This window comes from Mytilus galloprovincialis, chromosome 3 (genome assembly GCF_965363235.1).
Source record: "Mytilus galloprovincialis chromosome 3, xbMytGall1.hap1.1, whole genome shotgun sequence".
Classification (NCBI taxonomy): domain Eukaryota; kingdom Metazoa; phylum Mollusca; class Bivalvia; order Mytilida; family Mytilidae; genus Mytilus; species Mytilus galloprovincialis.
This window is the reverse complement of record NC_134840.1, coordinates 43,792,846-43,808,045: the sequence shown is the minus strand read 5'-3', so window position 1 is coordinate 43,808,045 and position 15,200 is coordinate 43,792,846. Positions and strand designations below refer to the sequence as shown.

The 15,200-nt window shown below is 33.1% G+C and overlaps 1 protein-coding gene across 2 annotated transcripts; it reads right to left on the bottom strand.

Moving 5' to 3' along the window:
• Positions 1-3,394: 3,394 nt before the first annotated feature.
• LOC143068027 (calmodulin-alpha-like) lies at positions 3,395-14,908 on the bottom strand. 2 transcript variants are annotated; one of them, XM_076241768.1, is made up of 6 exons: positions 14,778-14,908; positions 9,270-9,321; positions 8,476-8,500; positions 6,729-6,872; positions 5,687-5,941; positions 3,395-4,798 (listed from the first exon to the last, which is right to left on the bottom strand). In XM_076241768.1, the coding sequence occupies exons 2-6, from the start codon at positions 9,270-9,272 to the stop codon at positions 4,704-4,706; spliced, it is 522 nt and encodes a 173-aa protein (XP_076097883.1). In that variant the 5' UTR covers positions 9,273-9,321; positions 14,778-14,908; the 3' UTR covers positions 3,395-4,703. The 2 variants fall into 2 exon arrangements, with proteins under 2 accessions (XP_076097883.1, XP_076097882.1); XM_076241767.1 differs by lacking the exon at positions 14,778-14,908 and adding an exon at positions 9,448-9,582.
• Between the last annotated feature and the right edge of the window lie 292 nt (positions 14,909-15,200).

Below are 15,200 nucleotides of genomic sequence, written 5' to 3'. Positions count from 1 at the left end.
TTGACAGGAGGCATATGTGCACAACATAAAAAAAAACAACTATAAAAATCAAATGAAAAAACTTGGTTTAAGAGATTAACACAATGCACACACACAATAAAAATGACAGAAAAATGACTTTGAAAGCTATGTAGATTCATGTATCCAAGAGTAAAATATAAATAGGGAACAAATCTAAAGGATTCAGTTTAAAATCGTAATAAAAAGTCAGAGAAAACCACGATCGTACGCAATGTCAAAATATAGGTATGGACAGAATGTAGTACGCGTTAATGTTCATAGCTGTATGGCAATAACATTAAGTTAAATAGGAGACACAATCATTGTTTGTGTTGATCAATCAGTATTTAAGCAGTATTCAGATGTTAGGAGATCGGAAATATTGATGAAGACCTTGACACGATCTTCGATAATACGCTATCTGGATACATTCACATGGAAAAAAGTATTGCAACAACGGATTTTTAAACCTTGAAAAATCAGCTTCTTATTTTGGATAGAATATGATGAAATATTTGTAAAATAAAATTGAAACATAGTTAATGATAACATTGGCATTAAAACGAATAAATTAAAACATGTATGAAAAAAAAAAAGTTTCATCTAACCACAATTTTGATAACAAAATGTTGTATTTTTTGTACAAAAAAATGCATTTTACCACTTTTATTGTAGTCGAACTTTACAATGTCAGACATTTGAAAATTAATCTTACGATGATTGTTAACATCATCGTTGATCGTTATACGCAAAAGAATTAGTTCTTAGTGCAGCCTCTATTCAAACGGATAACCTCCTCTTAACGTCTTCTGATTCCTACCACCAGTCGACCAATTTGTTGCTGAGGTAACTACAACCATTCTCGATGAAGGGCATTGTTAATTTCATGACGTGTTTGAACCGGGGTGTCCTTTCGCGCACTTTACGCCTAATAGTGTCCCATAAATGCTCGATATGGTTAAAATCCGGGCTTCGATCGGGCCATGGAAATTAAACCGAATTCCATTGGAACAATGGATCTTCCTCCACGATACTAATTTCCACTTTTGGCGAGCTCTGCACTACATTGGATACGGGCCACTGTATGTCTGTTCGTAAGCAAAGGTCCCCGAAATGGTCTTATCGCACGATAACCAGTAGTGATGAATCAACCTCGAACAGTTCTTGTTTAAAGTCTCCTGTATGGCCACCACTCTCTTTTTAGGATTGTATTGTTTGCAATGGGTTTCCTTCTGACCAAACTTCATTATGCTTGATTTTCCTTTGCAGATTTTATAGGGGGTCTTCTTAATTTGGGAAGGTCTTTAACATCGTTTGATTTTTATTCTTAAAACGACTTTTAGTGGAATGGTGATGACCACACATACGTGCAATTGTCACAGCGACAAACCTGCTTCTCTCATGCTGATAATCTGCCTTATCGCTGCAGTAAAGAGTTGTTGAGGACCCATTACAAGGTGTCAATCACATAACTTTACAAACTTGGTTATTTAAAGTGTTGAAAACAATGAGGATAAAAACATCTGTTTTAATGTTTACGGGTACAGTAGCTGCATGTGCAAATAAGAACTTATCGAATCGATATTTATTGATTACACTCAGGTGAGATTTAAATGATGTTTATCTAGTTCTATTACAACAAATTATATCACAAAAAAATAAATTCAATTCGGTGTTGCATGTGTATATGCAGAGAAAGATAGAAAAGACAGAGAAAGAGGAAAAATGGGGCGAAGCCAATGAAAAAAAGAGGGCACAGTAAGATGAACTTGTGGCAGAGTGCAGAGATAGAGGAGGGTAGACATGAAACTTTCCTGTTGAGGTTAGCTGCAGAGGCTTTCCTGTACAGTCGGTGTTAATGTTGTTTTCTGCCACAGAATAACTAGACGGCATAGACGAGCAGAAATTCCGAAACTCGACCAAGCAGCAGAAAAAGCGTCTCGCTTGATATGGACGAAGAAAGACAGTAGTAGCTGGAAGAGAGTGTACCGAGCTAGGGATCGAAACACAAAATCACGGGTGGCATTGGCTGAGGACATTGATGGTGTGTGCAGTAATTCTACCAGTTATGTATGTAAGCAAATGTGTGTCGATCAAGCAGTATTCAAGAACCACAGATTTAAATTTCTAGAAGTTTTTATAAGAGTCGATAATTTTCCAGGCACGGATCGTATCTAAACTTACGATCTCTGAAAACAACATAACCGTAAATATTAGGTTGCGATAAGTTTTCTACAGGTGCAGCAATCTTCCAAACCAAATTATATGTACGATACAAACACCATAAGTTGAGGATAAATAAACATCTACGTACTATAGTAAGAAAAAGATCAATACAGAACTAAAAATCGTCCCTTTTGACGATCATTTTGTAAAGAGTCCCAAGTGTGCAACTGACCTAAACAACGAATCTTGGAAAGGACTATTGCTGTTAAATATTAATACATGATTTGTTTATTTAGAAGTAAGTGTCTTTGGGTAAATGTTGGCAGCATATCTACAGAATTCTTGATTATTTTACGGAAACATATCAAGATAACGATAGAAGTGGTTGAAGTAAGTAATTTAATTGAATCAAGGGCCTCTACTGAGATAGGCAGAGCACTATTGATATAACAGTATATGAACAAGTTTGATATCAAAGGGGCGCAATCATTGGCCATATGAATACCTGCAACCTGTCGATAATATGTATTGACATAACGTACATAGATCATGATAAGCAGAAAATTTACAGACATATTTCATCACACTTCCAGTAGGTATAACTAGCATATTTACCTTTTTAAATATAGAAGCTATACAAGTGAAATGATAGGTCGCCTTTTGTAGCCAGTTTGGTTCAATTTTGTCAAAATAATCTAATAAACATCATTGATTAATTATTCACTTTCAAGTGAATAATTCGACCTCATTGAATCCGTTTTCATGTGACCTTCAATTTAACCTCTAAGCTAAAGATGAGTAACACAGGAAATAAGTTTGTCCAGTTATTAAAAAAGGAATAGAATGTAAACATAGAACGTTTGATTGACTTATTTGATCCACAAAAAACTAAAGTCTTCGGAAGTCACATCGAGTGTTAGTTGGATGGCGCCTGGACTTAATTTCAAATGAAATTCTGATATATATTATCGAGCCCATGCATTGTAAATTGTTAATTTCATATTTTTTATAATTTGAATATACATTTAAGTGTTTTATTAATCAAATATTAGCATTTGAGTCATATCGCTGTACATGAATTTGACAGCTAATGCCCTTCTAATGAAATAGACTTTTATCAAACAAAAGTGTACTGCTTTAGAGAATCGAAAAATAAAAACCGCCAACCAAGTAATATGACCATCAGAGCACTAAACTTACCAAAACATTTTAGATATTTTGATATTCGACCATTTTTATGCTTTATTACAAAAGTTCATGATAAGCTCTTTGATAACAGTTGGTGACCTGTAGTTAAAACACAGATATAACTTGTAGAGCAATGATTAGAAACCGCGATAAAACGATACATATATTTAGTGGGTGTTTTGTGCAATTCAGTTAACTAATACATCAAGGAACCTGCAATCAGTGACAAAAAACTTAATTAGATGTGTGGTAATGCTATGATTGTTGACTATAAGACTCTTTTTGGGTATACAGGTCTGATTGTTACAGTAAAATAATTTGAAATGTCCGCTTTTAGAACTTCCGTGTAGCATTTACGCCATATTTCTATCTGTATGGTTATATTGACCACCAAGGTGAATATATATTTTTTATGAAAGTCAATTAAACCACATATTTACTGATATAACAGCCAATAACTGTTTTACTCCTTATTCCAAGAAAAACGTATTTTATAATAAACAATTACTTTACCAGTATTTTACTATACTTCCTCGAATATGGAATGAAACAATTATTGTCTTTTGTTTCGGCAAACATGGGGGTGGTTTAATTGACTTTTAGTGTAAACAGTATTATATTATGAATTATACAAATTACAATATATATTCAAATTCCCCAATAAGATCCAGAAACATGCAACAAGATTTAGTGTTAATCTTTCTCCTTTTTAATTGACTTTCAAAAACCTGATACTAACTCCGATGATTGGCCTAAATGAATATCATGTTTTTTTCTCAAAATACTGACTGAACTTTAAGTGTTGCCTGCCAAATATTCCAGTTTATTCAAAATTATGACCGATTTGCAAATTGCTTTTATTTTCTCCCCTTTCACTAAAATGAATTGACTATGGTTTTCCACAGCAGCTGGTAAAAAAATTCGTGACCAGTTGAACAGTTTGTTACGAAAAAAACAACATATTGCCATTTACCGGAATATTGAACGAACTGCAATTGTTGGAGATCAACACTTACAGTTCACTCACAGATATAAAACCATACATTTACCAAACCAAAAACAGTAACTGTATAAACATTCAAATATTACCATTATACAGCAGTTTACAATGTTTATGCTAAAAAAAAGGTGAGGTAATAGAAAAGCTTGATGAGAATATATTGCACAAAAAAGGATAAAATGTACAAATGTAAACAAGTTAGTCTATAATGAATAGTGTCAATTCTTTTTCATTGTGTGTTTGTTCGTAATGAATTATGCTGTTTGATATTAATTGCCATTGTTTGTTCGTTTGTCATTGTGCTGTTAAATATTCATTTCCATTGTTTGTTTGTTCGTGATTGTGTTGTTTAATATTCATTTTCATTGTTTGTTTGTTCTTCATTTTCTTGTTCTTCAAATGCATCTCTATTTCGCGCCATTTCCACAAAACCTGGTATGAATTCTGCAAAAAGAAGAGGTGGTAAATTAAGAACCTGGAATTTTATATAAATGTGTTTGTGAAAGTAAAAAAAATACTTCAAAAAAAAATTGGCTTTGAATACATACAGTGTAAATTGCACTTATTATACTTAAAAGAAAATAACAAGATAAATCATAACCATCATTTGGACTTTGGTGGATAGTTGTGTTATTGTCAATTATACCACATATCCTTATTTTTATATTATAAAAATATAAGTGCACGATGGTCAATATTACTACCAGAAGAACTTCATGCATTGAAGGAAAGATTTTATCACCTTCCAGTGGTTCGATGTTGTATGATGCATTCATATAGACCCTACATGTACTTTCATTTATAAGTTAAGATAGTGCCATGGTGACCACTAACGTCACCAGAAAGACTTCCTACACAGGCGAAATAGCTCTGTAAGATTAATTGGAATATTATATATGGATGCAAGTTTTATTTCCTTTTATTGGAATAAATAAGTAATAATGGTAATGGTATTTTAACGTACATATAATTGATTTATATCTTAAGTTTGCCTTTAACTCACAAAATTTACAAAAACGTCTTTAAGACTTGATTCAGTATGTGCCTGAGTAAGTCGACCACATTAACACATAAATAAGCTACTTCAAATTGTTAGAATAAAGGTTTTGAATATTTTTAGAAAAGTTCATGGCTTCGAGATGGTATGAAAATGTGTATCACTAAGTATAAAACAAAAGCAAGGTCAGACTGAATAACTAGATTGATCTGATGTATAAATAGGTGTTAATCATTCATATGTATTGCTTTACTTTTAATCACAAATAGTCTTTATTTGATATATTTGAGTTTTGCCCCTGTAACATGTAAACACATATTGTATATATCGTATACCTTCATAGCTTATTTTATCGTCTCCATCTTCGTCGTACTTTCCCATCAGATTTTCTAATTCTTCAGAGGTCAAAGGTTCGTCTCCAAGTTCAGTCATGATACGTTTGAATTCTTTCTTATCTAGAAAACCGTCACCATTTTTATCAAAAACTCTGAATGCTTCTCTCATTTCTTCCTCCAAGTTATCAACAAAATTCTTGTTTCCATTTGTTGACATCCATGATATAAATTCTTTGCAGTCTATCGTTCCACGACCTATACATATAATACACAGTTATAGAAACTTTGTAGTGTTAACAGGCAATGATAGATGCTTATATCAACATTGGGTTGTAACTATTTTGACGTTATATGTTTATATTATAATTCCTTTATTCATTTTCTTATATTAATTTTGAAAGAAAGAGTGTCATTTGCTATCGGATGAAACTTTTGAATGTTATATTGGGTGATACTTGCATAGACAATGCTTTTATTGTTGCTTTTCGCGTTCTCGTTCAGATTGAAATTTATCATGACATTTTCTATTATTAATATTCCCTAACACCGACGGAGGTTGGTATACAGCTATACCTCTATCCATCTACCAATGTATCATACAAATGATTTTTTTTGTCGCATTTTTCGCAGTTACTACAAAATTAATTACAGATCTCCAAAATTTGATATTCAGTTTTTTTTCGTATGCTTTACCGCCTGATGCTTTTGCATTCATTGTTTATTAATTTCTTGTTTACACTTATATAAACTTACACATAATGGCATTGTAAGTACTTTTTGATGCACTTTCCAAGAAATTACGAATAAACGGTTTTCTGAAATTCGGTATCAAGCTTCATATGAGAAAGCTTCAAGCCATGTGATACGTTTTCACATCTATCGGTTATCAATTGCTAGTTTACCAAATTCTTATTGGAGGAATAACTGGTAAGCAATAGTTCACAGGTCAATTGGTCTGTCAACAATTGCCAAGCGTAATTCATTACCTCTTCCATCCAGTTTAACTGAACTTTGTACGCAAGCCATTTATGATCAGACTTACCATCCTGGTCAATTTCGTTGAACATCTCTTGTATTTCTGATTTGGTCGGATTTAATCCTGTTGATCTCCACATTCTTCCTGCTTCTTCAACATCGAGTTCCTGGTCACCAGTTTTGTCAAAAATTAAGAATGTTTCTTCTAATTCTGTTTCAAGAGAAATTTTACCGTAAAAGAAAGGAGACATATAGAATTAATGTGTTCCCAAATATCTATCTGTAAAGTATACATCACGTATTTTGTTACACATGTTTGTCCTTTTGTTGATATTGGTCATTTGTTTTCCGTCTTATTAAACTTGTGGTTTTTGATTGTCCTCTGTGTCTTCTCTCTTTTTAAAACTTTTACGGGAAACTTATATAGTTTGCTCCTATCACTTAAATTCATTGAGATTTGGATAAAACATCTGATACAGTGAACAGAAGTTTAAGTGTATCTTACGTTCATTTGTTATTTCAGAAACACAATATGTATATTCGGATGTTGATTTGACGAAATAGAAGCATTATTATCCATCTATCATTTATTGAATCTATTTGTCATACTAAGTAGTCAATGGTAAGACGGTATGTGTACATGTATATTGCTAACAAACTTAAAGATTTATTGCAACTGAAAGAGACAAATGATATGGCATTGTTCTCACAGAATCGGCTACTTTTTTTTACTTAAAATTGAGAATGGAAATGGGTAATGTGCCAAAGAGACAACAACCCGACCATAGAAAAAAACAACAACAGAAGGTCACCAACAGGTCTTCAATGTAGCGAGAAATTCCCCTACCCGGAGGCGTCCTTCAACTGGCCCCTAAACAAATATATACTAGTTCAGTGATAATGAACGCCATACTAATTTCCAAATTGTACACAAGAAACTAAAATCAAAATAATACAAGACTAACAAAGGCCAGAGGCTCCTGACTTGGGACAGGCGCAAAAATGCGGCGGGGTTAAACATGTTTGTGATATCTCAACCCTCCCCCTATACCTCTAGCCAATGTAGAAAAGTAAACTGCATTTTTTTCTTTTTTTTCCTCAAATGTTGTGATTTCGAAAAAGTGGTACAATAATAATTATTGTATTTTCTGAATATTACATAAGATTAAAGAGAGTGGGTTCTTCGATATAATGCTTCTACATATATTGTTTGTTGCTTTAAACAAAATGAGATGTTACTCCCTCCTTTTTGACGATTATTGTGGCAAACGAACTCAAAAGTTTCCAATGGAAAGTAATAACTTTTTGGGAACCATATGTAAACGTCACAAACCATGACAATGAAAATGGAGAAAACGGTATAAACGGGACGCCTACGGGTGCGGGAGTTTCTCGCTACATTGAAGACCCATTGGCGGCCTTCGGCTGTTGTCTGCTCTATGGTCGGGTTGTTGTCGCTTTGATACATTCCCCATTTCCTTTCGTTATGCAATATAATAACTAGTCCAACGAAGTTCTGTGACTAAACTATCGTTCTTTTTACATTGAATTCATTTAAAAATCAAAGAACTTGAAATAGAATTTATTTTCTATGCATTAGTGACTACCCTTGAATTTTGAATAGTAAAATATGACTGCGTTGAAAAATTGAACCCATTTATCTGAAAGAGAAATATTTGTACTTACAATACATTGTTAACTCAAGGGATAAGTGGGCTATTTTTATATCATAAAAGGTCAAAATATATACATATCCAGTCGACAGTCGCTTTTTTCAGTTATCCTTCAGTATAAATGTAATACACGTATCTTACCCTTTAACTGATCTTCCGTCATTGCCTGCAACATACGAAGGTCGATTTAAATTATAGATATAATGAATATAAAGATAAACATTAATTCTGATAAACGTCAATGACACCAAAAGAATAACAAAATACTAGGACTCGTTTGAGTTTTGACAAATTGTAATGAAATAAAGAAATTAAAGTCTACAAAAAAATAATGTAACGAATTTCACTCAATGAAGCTGACCTTGACAGTCGTTTACACTAAAATTTGTGTATAACTTAAACCAACATACTTGCACGTTATCATTATATAAACGATTTATAATCAGCGTTAATATGCATTTTTTTAAATGGTTTTACACTGGTCATTTTTCGGAACCTGTATAGCTTGCTATTCGGTGTGAGCCAATACTCTGTGTTGAAGGCCGTTCTTTGACCTATAATGGTGTATTTTACAAATTGCGACTTGGATGGAGAGGTATCTCATTGTAACGCATACCACATCTCCTTGTATCTCTTTAATATACACCAAATATGTAACACATTGCTTGTGCTAAATGAAAAATTCGATTTGGATGATTTAGTTAGATAAAGTCAGACGGTGCAATGGAATACTTAAACAAAAATCTTTTCCCAAAAATATCAACAGTCAACAAAAATATCAAACCAGATGCCAGGCTAATTCATTTTTTTTAATGCACCAAATGTATAGAATATATATATTTATTCATATGTCTTGCTAACATTGTTTTGAAATTATCTCAATCAATATTTACAAGACGCATACAACTTCAATACAATCTAAAAACAGCACTTACCATTTTCGTTGATTGTGTTTGCAGTTTTAGCGTCCCAAATTATGCTCTCAGTCTGTAAAATACAATACATGTAATGGTTTTAACATACACAATAGATTATATTAGCATCATTGTAATTATTATTGGATCGAATTATGTATTCTAAGAAAAATAAATTCTTTAGTGTTATAAATCCTACCTTATATTATGATACCCGTGTCATCGATTGATAAATTTTAATCACTTAAGTATAAACTCATGTCAAAACTTTCTCTAGTTCGGCATTTAAAATGATAATTAAAAAAAGAATTTGAATATTCTAACAATCATCTTAACAACTGTTGCTATTTATCATAATACTTCTTTCTTTCTACTTGTGACAATATTTGTGATTTTTAAATATACAAATATTCGTGTAATATATAAGTGTAGACTTAATTATACTTTAGTGAACTTTTTTTTAAATGGGCCCATCATTATACATTTACCTTTACACGGCTGGTAATCTACACACGCAGAACATTTGGTTCTGCAATGAATACCGTGAGAGGATTTTCCGGTTGTGCTTGAGTGGAGCAATTGTCACCGCTTCGAAAGGTATATACAATCCTAAATCGCAATTTTCTTATTCGACTAGTCAAAATATTGAAAATCGGAGAATGCTATGCTGTGGTGAATACTTAAACAAAGAGATACATGTATCATTTACTGATGAACGTGGAGTTTAACTCCTACAAAATCAGTTGCCGCACGACAATTTGTCTAAAAAAAGTTACATTTAAATTCTAAAATGGTTCTAATTACACACCCTCAAGTTCAAATTTACTTTTTTTTCGGTCAATGGGTATGAATGTCGTTTTGGGCGGTGTGTACGCTGTTCGGTGTCGATCGACATCTTAATAAATATAAAAACCTCATATTTTCATTCTGACATGCGTGAGGGGATCGGTTCTGATTGAGGACACCGTGAATGCGTGAGGGGACGTGAAATCATAATATAATATCCGAACTATGAGTCTTTGAAAGTTGCCTAAATGTGGTCAGATTGTTCATGAGAAAACACATTTGTGTGCATGAACAAAATTAATGAGATAGAATTTTGAAATACATTGTGGGAAGATAGGTTTTACGAGCAGTTAAAGGAAAACAATTGTCAACGATTTGTTTCTAGCTACAAATAAAAGTGACGCTCAGATGAAAAAAGTTCGAAAGCCAAGTCAAGTACATTGAGGACCAAAAGTTCCAAAAAGTTGTGCCTAATACGGCTAGGGTTTCTGCCTGGAATAAGAACATCCTGGTTATTTCGAATAATTCTATGGAACGCCATGACTGTGGTAAATATTTCATGTATATTTTGAAAACAGAGATTTACCCCGGCACCCTTTGCCATAAAACTTTCTTTTTCTTATTTGTGCCTTCGGACTTAGGCTATTTCTTTCTTTGCGGGCGTATACTCCAAGCAAACAACATGCATGTGTATAACGGCACTTTAGATTTTCGTATTAAATAAAGAAAGTTGCCGGTCCGGTGCATGAACAGATTGGTTAGAAAGCAAGGTTTTAATTTTAATTAGATTGGAAAGCTTAATTCGAGGGTTGAAAATAGAGAGCACCAAAAAAGGGGGGAGGGGTAGTCCACAGGGAATATTTTTAAAACAGTTAAATCGATTTCAAGCAGGGATTCCAGTGCTCCTTTGGGAATGAAAAACTTGTTATTACTCATTCAAAATATTGCTGCTGAAATGAACACAAGCTATTCTTAATTCCATTATTTTTCTCCTGTCAGTCATACCTAAATATGTGAAATCTTGTAGCGACAACTTACAAATTGAGTCAGGAGTTATTTTTTTCTTGTGAAAAATGCCAACTTGGGAACGTAAACCACACCGATTTAAAACTGCTTCCATTTCTTCCATTTTAATTCAATCACGTAAAGGTGTTCATGAATAAAACGTCCGTCAAAAATATCCGCCTTCGTTTTTTTCCAACAATTTCCGTTATTGACTTCCCGACTTTTACTACATCATCATAATGATAAAACCACTGAACATAAAGTTGAACGAACCGAATATAATACAGATGATTTTACTGAACATAATGAATAATGTACTGAATATAAAGAAAGCGGGACTACTGAAGGTATTACATAATGTACTGCAAATAATATTGAATCTACTGAACATAATGTTGAAAGTACTGAACATAATGAAAAATGTACTGAATATAACGTCAGAAGTACCGAACATAATTTAAATACCACTGCATATAATAATGAAACTACTGAACATAATAACTAAAGCACCGAATATAATGTAAAAACTACTGAACATAATGTAATAACTACTGAACATAATAGGATATCTACTGAACATAATATACATACTACTGAACATAATGCATAAAGCACCGAACATATTAAACAATCAACATCAGAAGACAGTCATGGCGTTCCATATTATTCATAATTTTGCAACCAGTGATGTTTTATAAAATGACTATATAATAGATATACATGATAGAATCGAAGTGGTGACTAACTACACAATAAAAACGGTTACATAAAACTATCTAAACCAGCACATAAAAATTCACAGCCGAGTTAGCCAAAACCATAAACGCACAAAGTGACGTAATATATGAATTTCTTAAACAATATCCCAAAAATAGGATAGACAGAATTCAGGATTAGATTTGCAATACTGATATAACATTTATCAATTAATAACAATGAAAATTACAATATTAATTAATATCACATTGTGGACTGGTAGTAAACTATACCGATTATTTGCCCAAATCCACGAATTTGGACACATATTCAGTGGCGGATCCAGAACTTTTCCTAAGGGGGGGCCCGCTCCAGTCATGCTTCAATGATTCCCTATATAATCAACCAAATTTTTTTCCCACGAAAGGGGGGGGGCCTCCCAGGGCCCCCCTGGATCCGCCTATGATATTTGAAATTTATTGGGTAGACTTTTATTCATAAAAAGAAACATGGTCATTTATGGTTATTTCAAAATTATATCTCATAATTTTTATTTATGCACACAAATGTTTTTTTCATAAACAATCTAACCATATTAAGGCAACTTTCAACGACTGATAGCTTGTATATAAAGATATGATTTCAAGTCCCCTCACGCATTCACGATGTCCTCAATCAGAACCAATCCCCTCACGAATGACAAATTGAAAATATGAGGTTTTTAGATTTATTAAGATGTCTATCAACACCGGACAGCATCCACGACGCCCAAAACGACATTCATACCCATTGACTGAAAAAAAAAGTAAATTTGAACTTGTAGGTCTGTTAATACAACCATTTCAAAATCAAAATGTCACTTTTTTGGGCAAATTATCGTGGGACAACTGATTTTGTAGGAGTTCAACTCCACGTACAACAGTAAATGATACATGTATCTCTTCGTTCAAGTATTCACCACAGCATAGCATTCTCCGATTTTCAATATTTTGATCAGTCGAATAAGAAAATTGCGATTTAGAAATGTATATACCTTTCGAAGCGGTGACAATTGCTCCACTCAAGCACAACCGGAAAATCCTCTCACGGTATTCATTGCAGAACCAAATGTTCTGCGTGTGTAGATTACCAGCCGTGTTTAGAACTGTCGATGACAAATTATGTCTTATAATTTACACACGATTCGTCGACCTTTTCTGAATATCATCAGCGTTCACCGCTACTCGCACGGATTCTGACGGAACACCGGCATTAATCCACAGTTTATGTTGAATTTTGTCTCTAGTATTCTGTGTGGTGTTTGGTGGTTTATTTTTTGTCTGTTCTACACTTTTTCTTTTTACCATGGTGTTGTCTTTATTCTTAATCTATGGTTTTTTATTGTCCCCTTTTTGATAACTCTCCTTTTCTTAGTCCACGAAGTTATCTTTTCAAAAGTTTAAACTAGTTATGGACGGCTGCCTACAGTTACGCTTGTAAAATCAAATGCGACAACAACCAAAATATATCGTGGAAGGAAAAAGGAACCTGGTAAATAAGAGTGATACATGATATGTATTTAGAAAGTAAAATGTCTTTACTTTTACTAATAGACACATTCGGAGGTGTTTTTATGCTCATGCATCTATTTATTTCTTATTTGGTAGTATTTATGCAAAGTATACTAATTCCGAATCCGGAGTTAAAAGAAATAATGATTTGATTTTGGTTAGAATCTATCGAAAGATTATTAACTGGTTGTTGCTTCTTTAACGTCTAGCGACAACTATTTCAGGCTTATATTTAGGACGAAAATTATTAACATTTACAAATACTGTCTATAAAAATGTAGGTTCCTGCAAAGCGGGGCCACATGTATAAAGGGCTGGGGAAGGTTCAATATCACTGACAACACCATTATGTTTAGATAGTGACAATTATTCTGCCTAGCAACAGGCCACCATTGTTGTGAATGGGTTTATGAACGTACATATTGCTTGGCACTCTTTCTTCAATTTATTAGACGTCTCCATTTAGACTAGTTATGATTGTAGGTAATTTATCTCAGTTAGACAAACGTTCAACCCATTTTAGCAATGTGTGCTTTTTTTCGGCGAAAGAAGGTCATTGTCGTTCGTTACTGTAAATCTCAGGCCGTTATTTTGGCAGTCATACCACATCTTATGATAACAAGGATAAAACTTACAATAACGATATAAGGTATTTGTTATTTGTTTACCTAAAATATTACTCACCACCTAGTGTTTGAGATATATTGTAAGATTGGCACACATTTTCAGATATTTGTTTATAATGTCCACTTGATGTGGCTGTCTTTCAAGTGACTATTATATTTCAATATTTACAAAAGAGCTGAGTTGATAGGACTGTCTGAAATTGTAATTATTGACTCCAAGGAGATTTGTCCTTTCTATTTTAGCCATTAGATTTTGTCTGGTCATTAATCATGCATATTCATGATATTGATACACCGGTAACTTATATCTATAAATAGTCGAATCTTCTGGAGTTTCGTAAACAACAACGTTAAACGATATATACTACTTCTTAACGTGTGACCTCACGGGTGTGGTAAAATTTGTTGATTGATGCACGTGGCTATTCTAGTAAATGAACTAATCTACAAAGCGAGAGCACTTTCCATTTTCATCAGCTAAGAGTCGACTAGCCCTTTTTGAAAGGCTAGTGCTTGTGTGTATAACTCATTAATCTCTAGTTTCACGGGACGTGCTAGACACTTGATTATAAAACCTTTTTTGTACAAGTTTGATTCGTTGGATCTAGCTGTCTTGAACGGCGGGTTCTACGCAAGATGAGAAACAATTAAAATTCAATTCGAATGAGTTTTTTCGATGATTTTGAGATCTGGCGGACACCTTCTGAATGTACTCTAAAAAAATTCAAAATGAGCTTTTTAAAGACGTTCTAAAATAAACAAATTAATGATCTCATCTTTTCATTATTTTTATATTTTCCAGCCCACCCACTAACCGACCTTCCTAAATTAAATGAAATATATGCATCACTTCTATTAATACATACCTGTTTAGCTGTATGTTTCTTGCGTGCGGATAGAAAAGTATCGATTCGGTTATATACTGTATTCTTTAACTTCTCGATCTACAACGAAACTGAATAAAATATCAAAGAAAGCAAGTACGATTTCCTACATACAATAAACAGTTACTTTAGTTTCTATGTTGTATTTTCTCAGGTAAAGCAATTAACTGAATGTAGATTGGGTATTGTATTTTTATGACTATGGAAACGGGAGACATAATCTATCTTTTCCAGTCGAAGCAATTGTCCTAATGTTGAAAAGAATCTTATATTCTACGGGTTGTTATTACACCCAGGATTGACTTAGTACTGAATAATTGAAGCAGAATTCACGTTATACAATAAACTGATATGTCTATATATATTTATATGTATTGGAAAATGTGAGCAGGACTTATATGCAAG

Bases quoted from the DNA above. Each gene is read 5' to 3' on its own strand.
- LOC143068027 (XM_076241768.1), bottom strand. The intron at 5,942-6,728 runs GTAAGTCTGATC...TTATATGTATAG, and splicing joins CAACGAAATTGACCAGGATG to GTCGTGGAACGATAGACTGC. The intron at 4,799-5,686 runs GTATACGATATA...TTCTTTTTGCAG, and splicing joins CGATAAAATAAGCTATGAAG to AATTCATACCAGGTTTTGTG.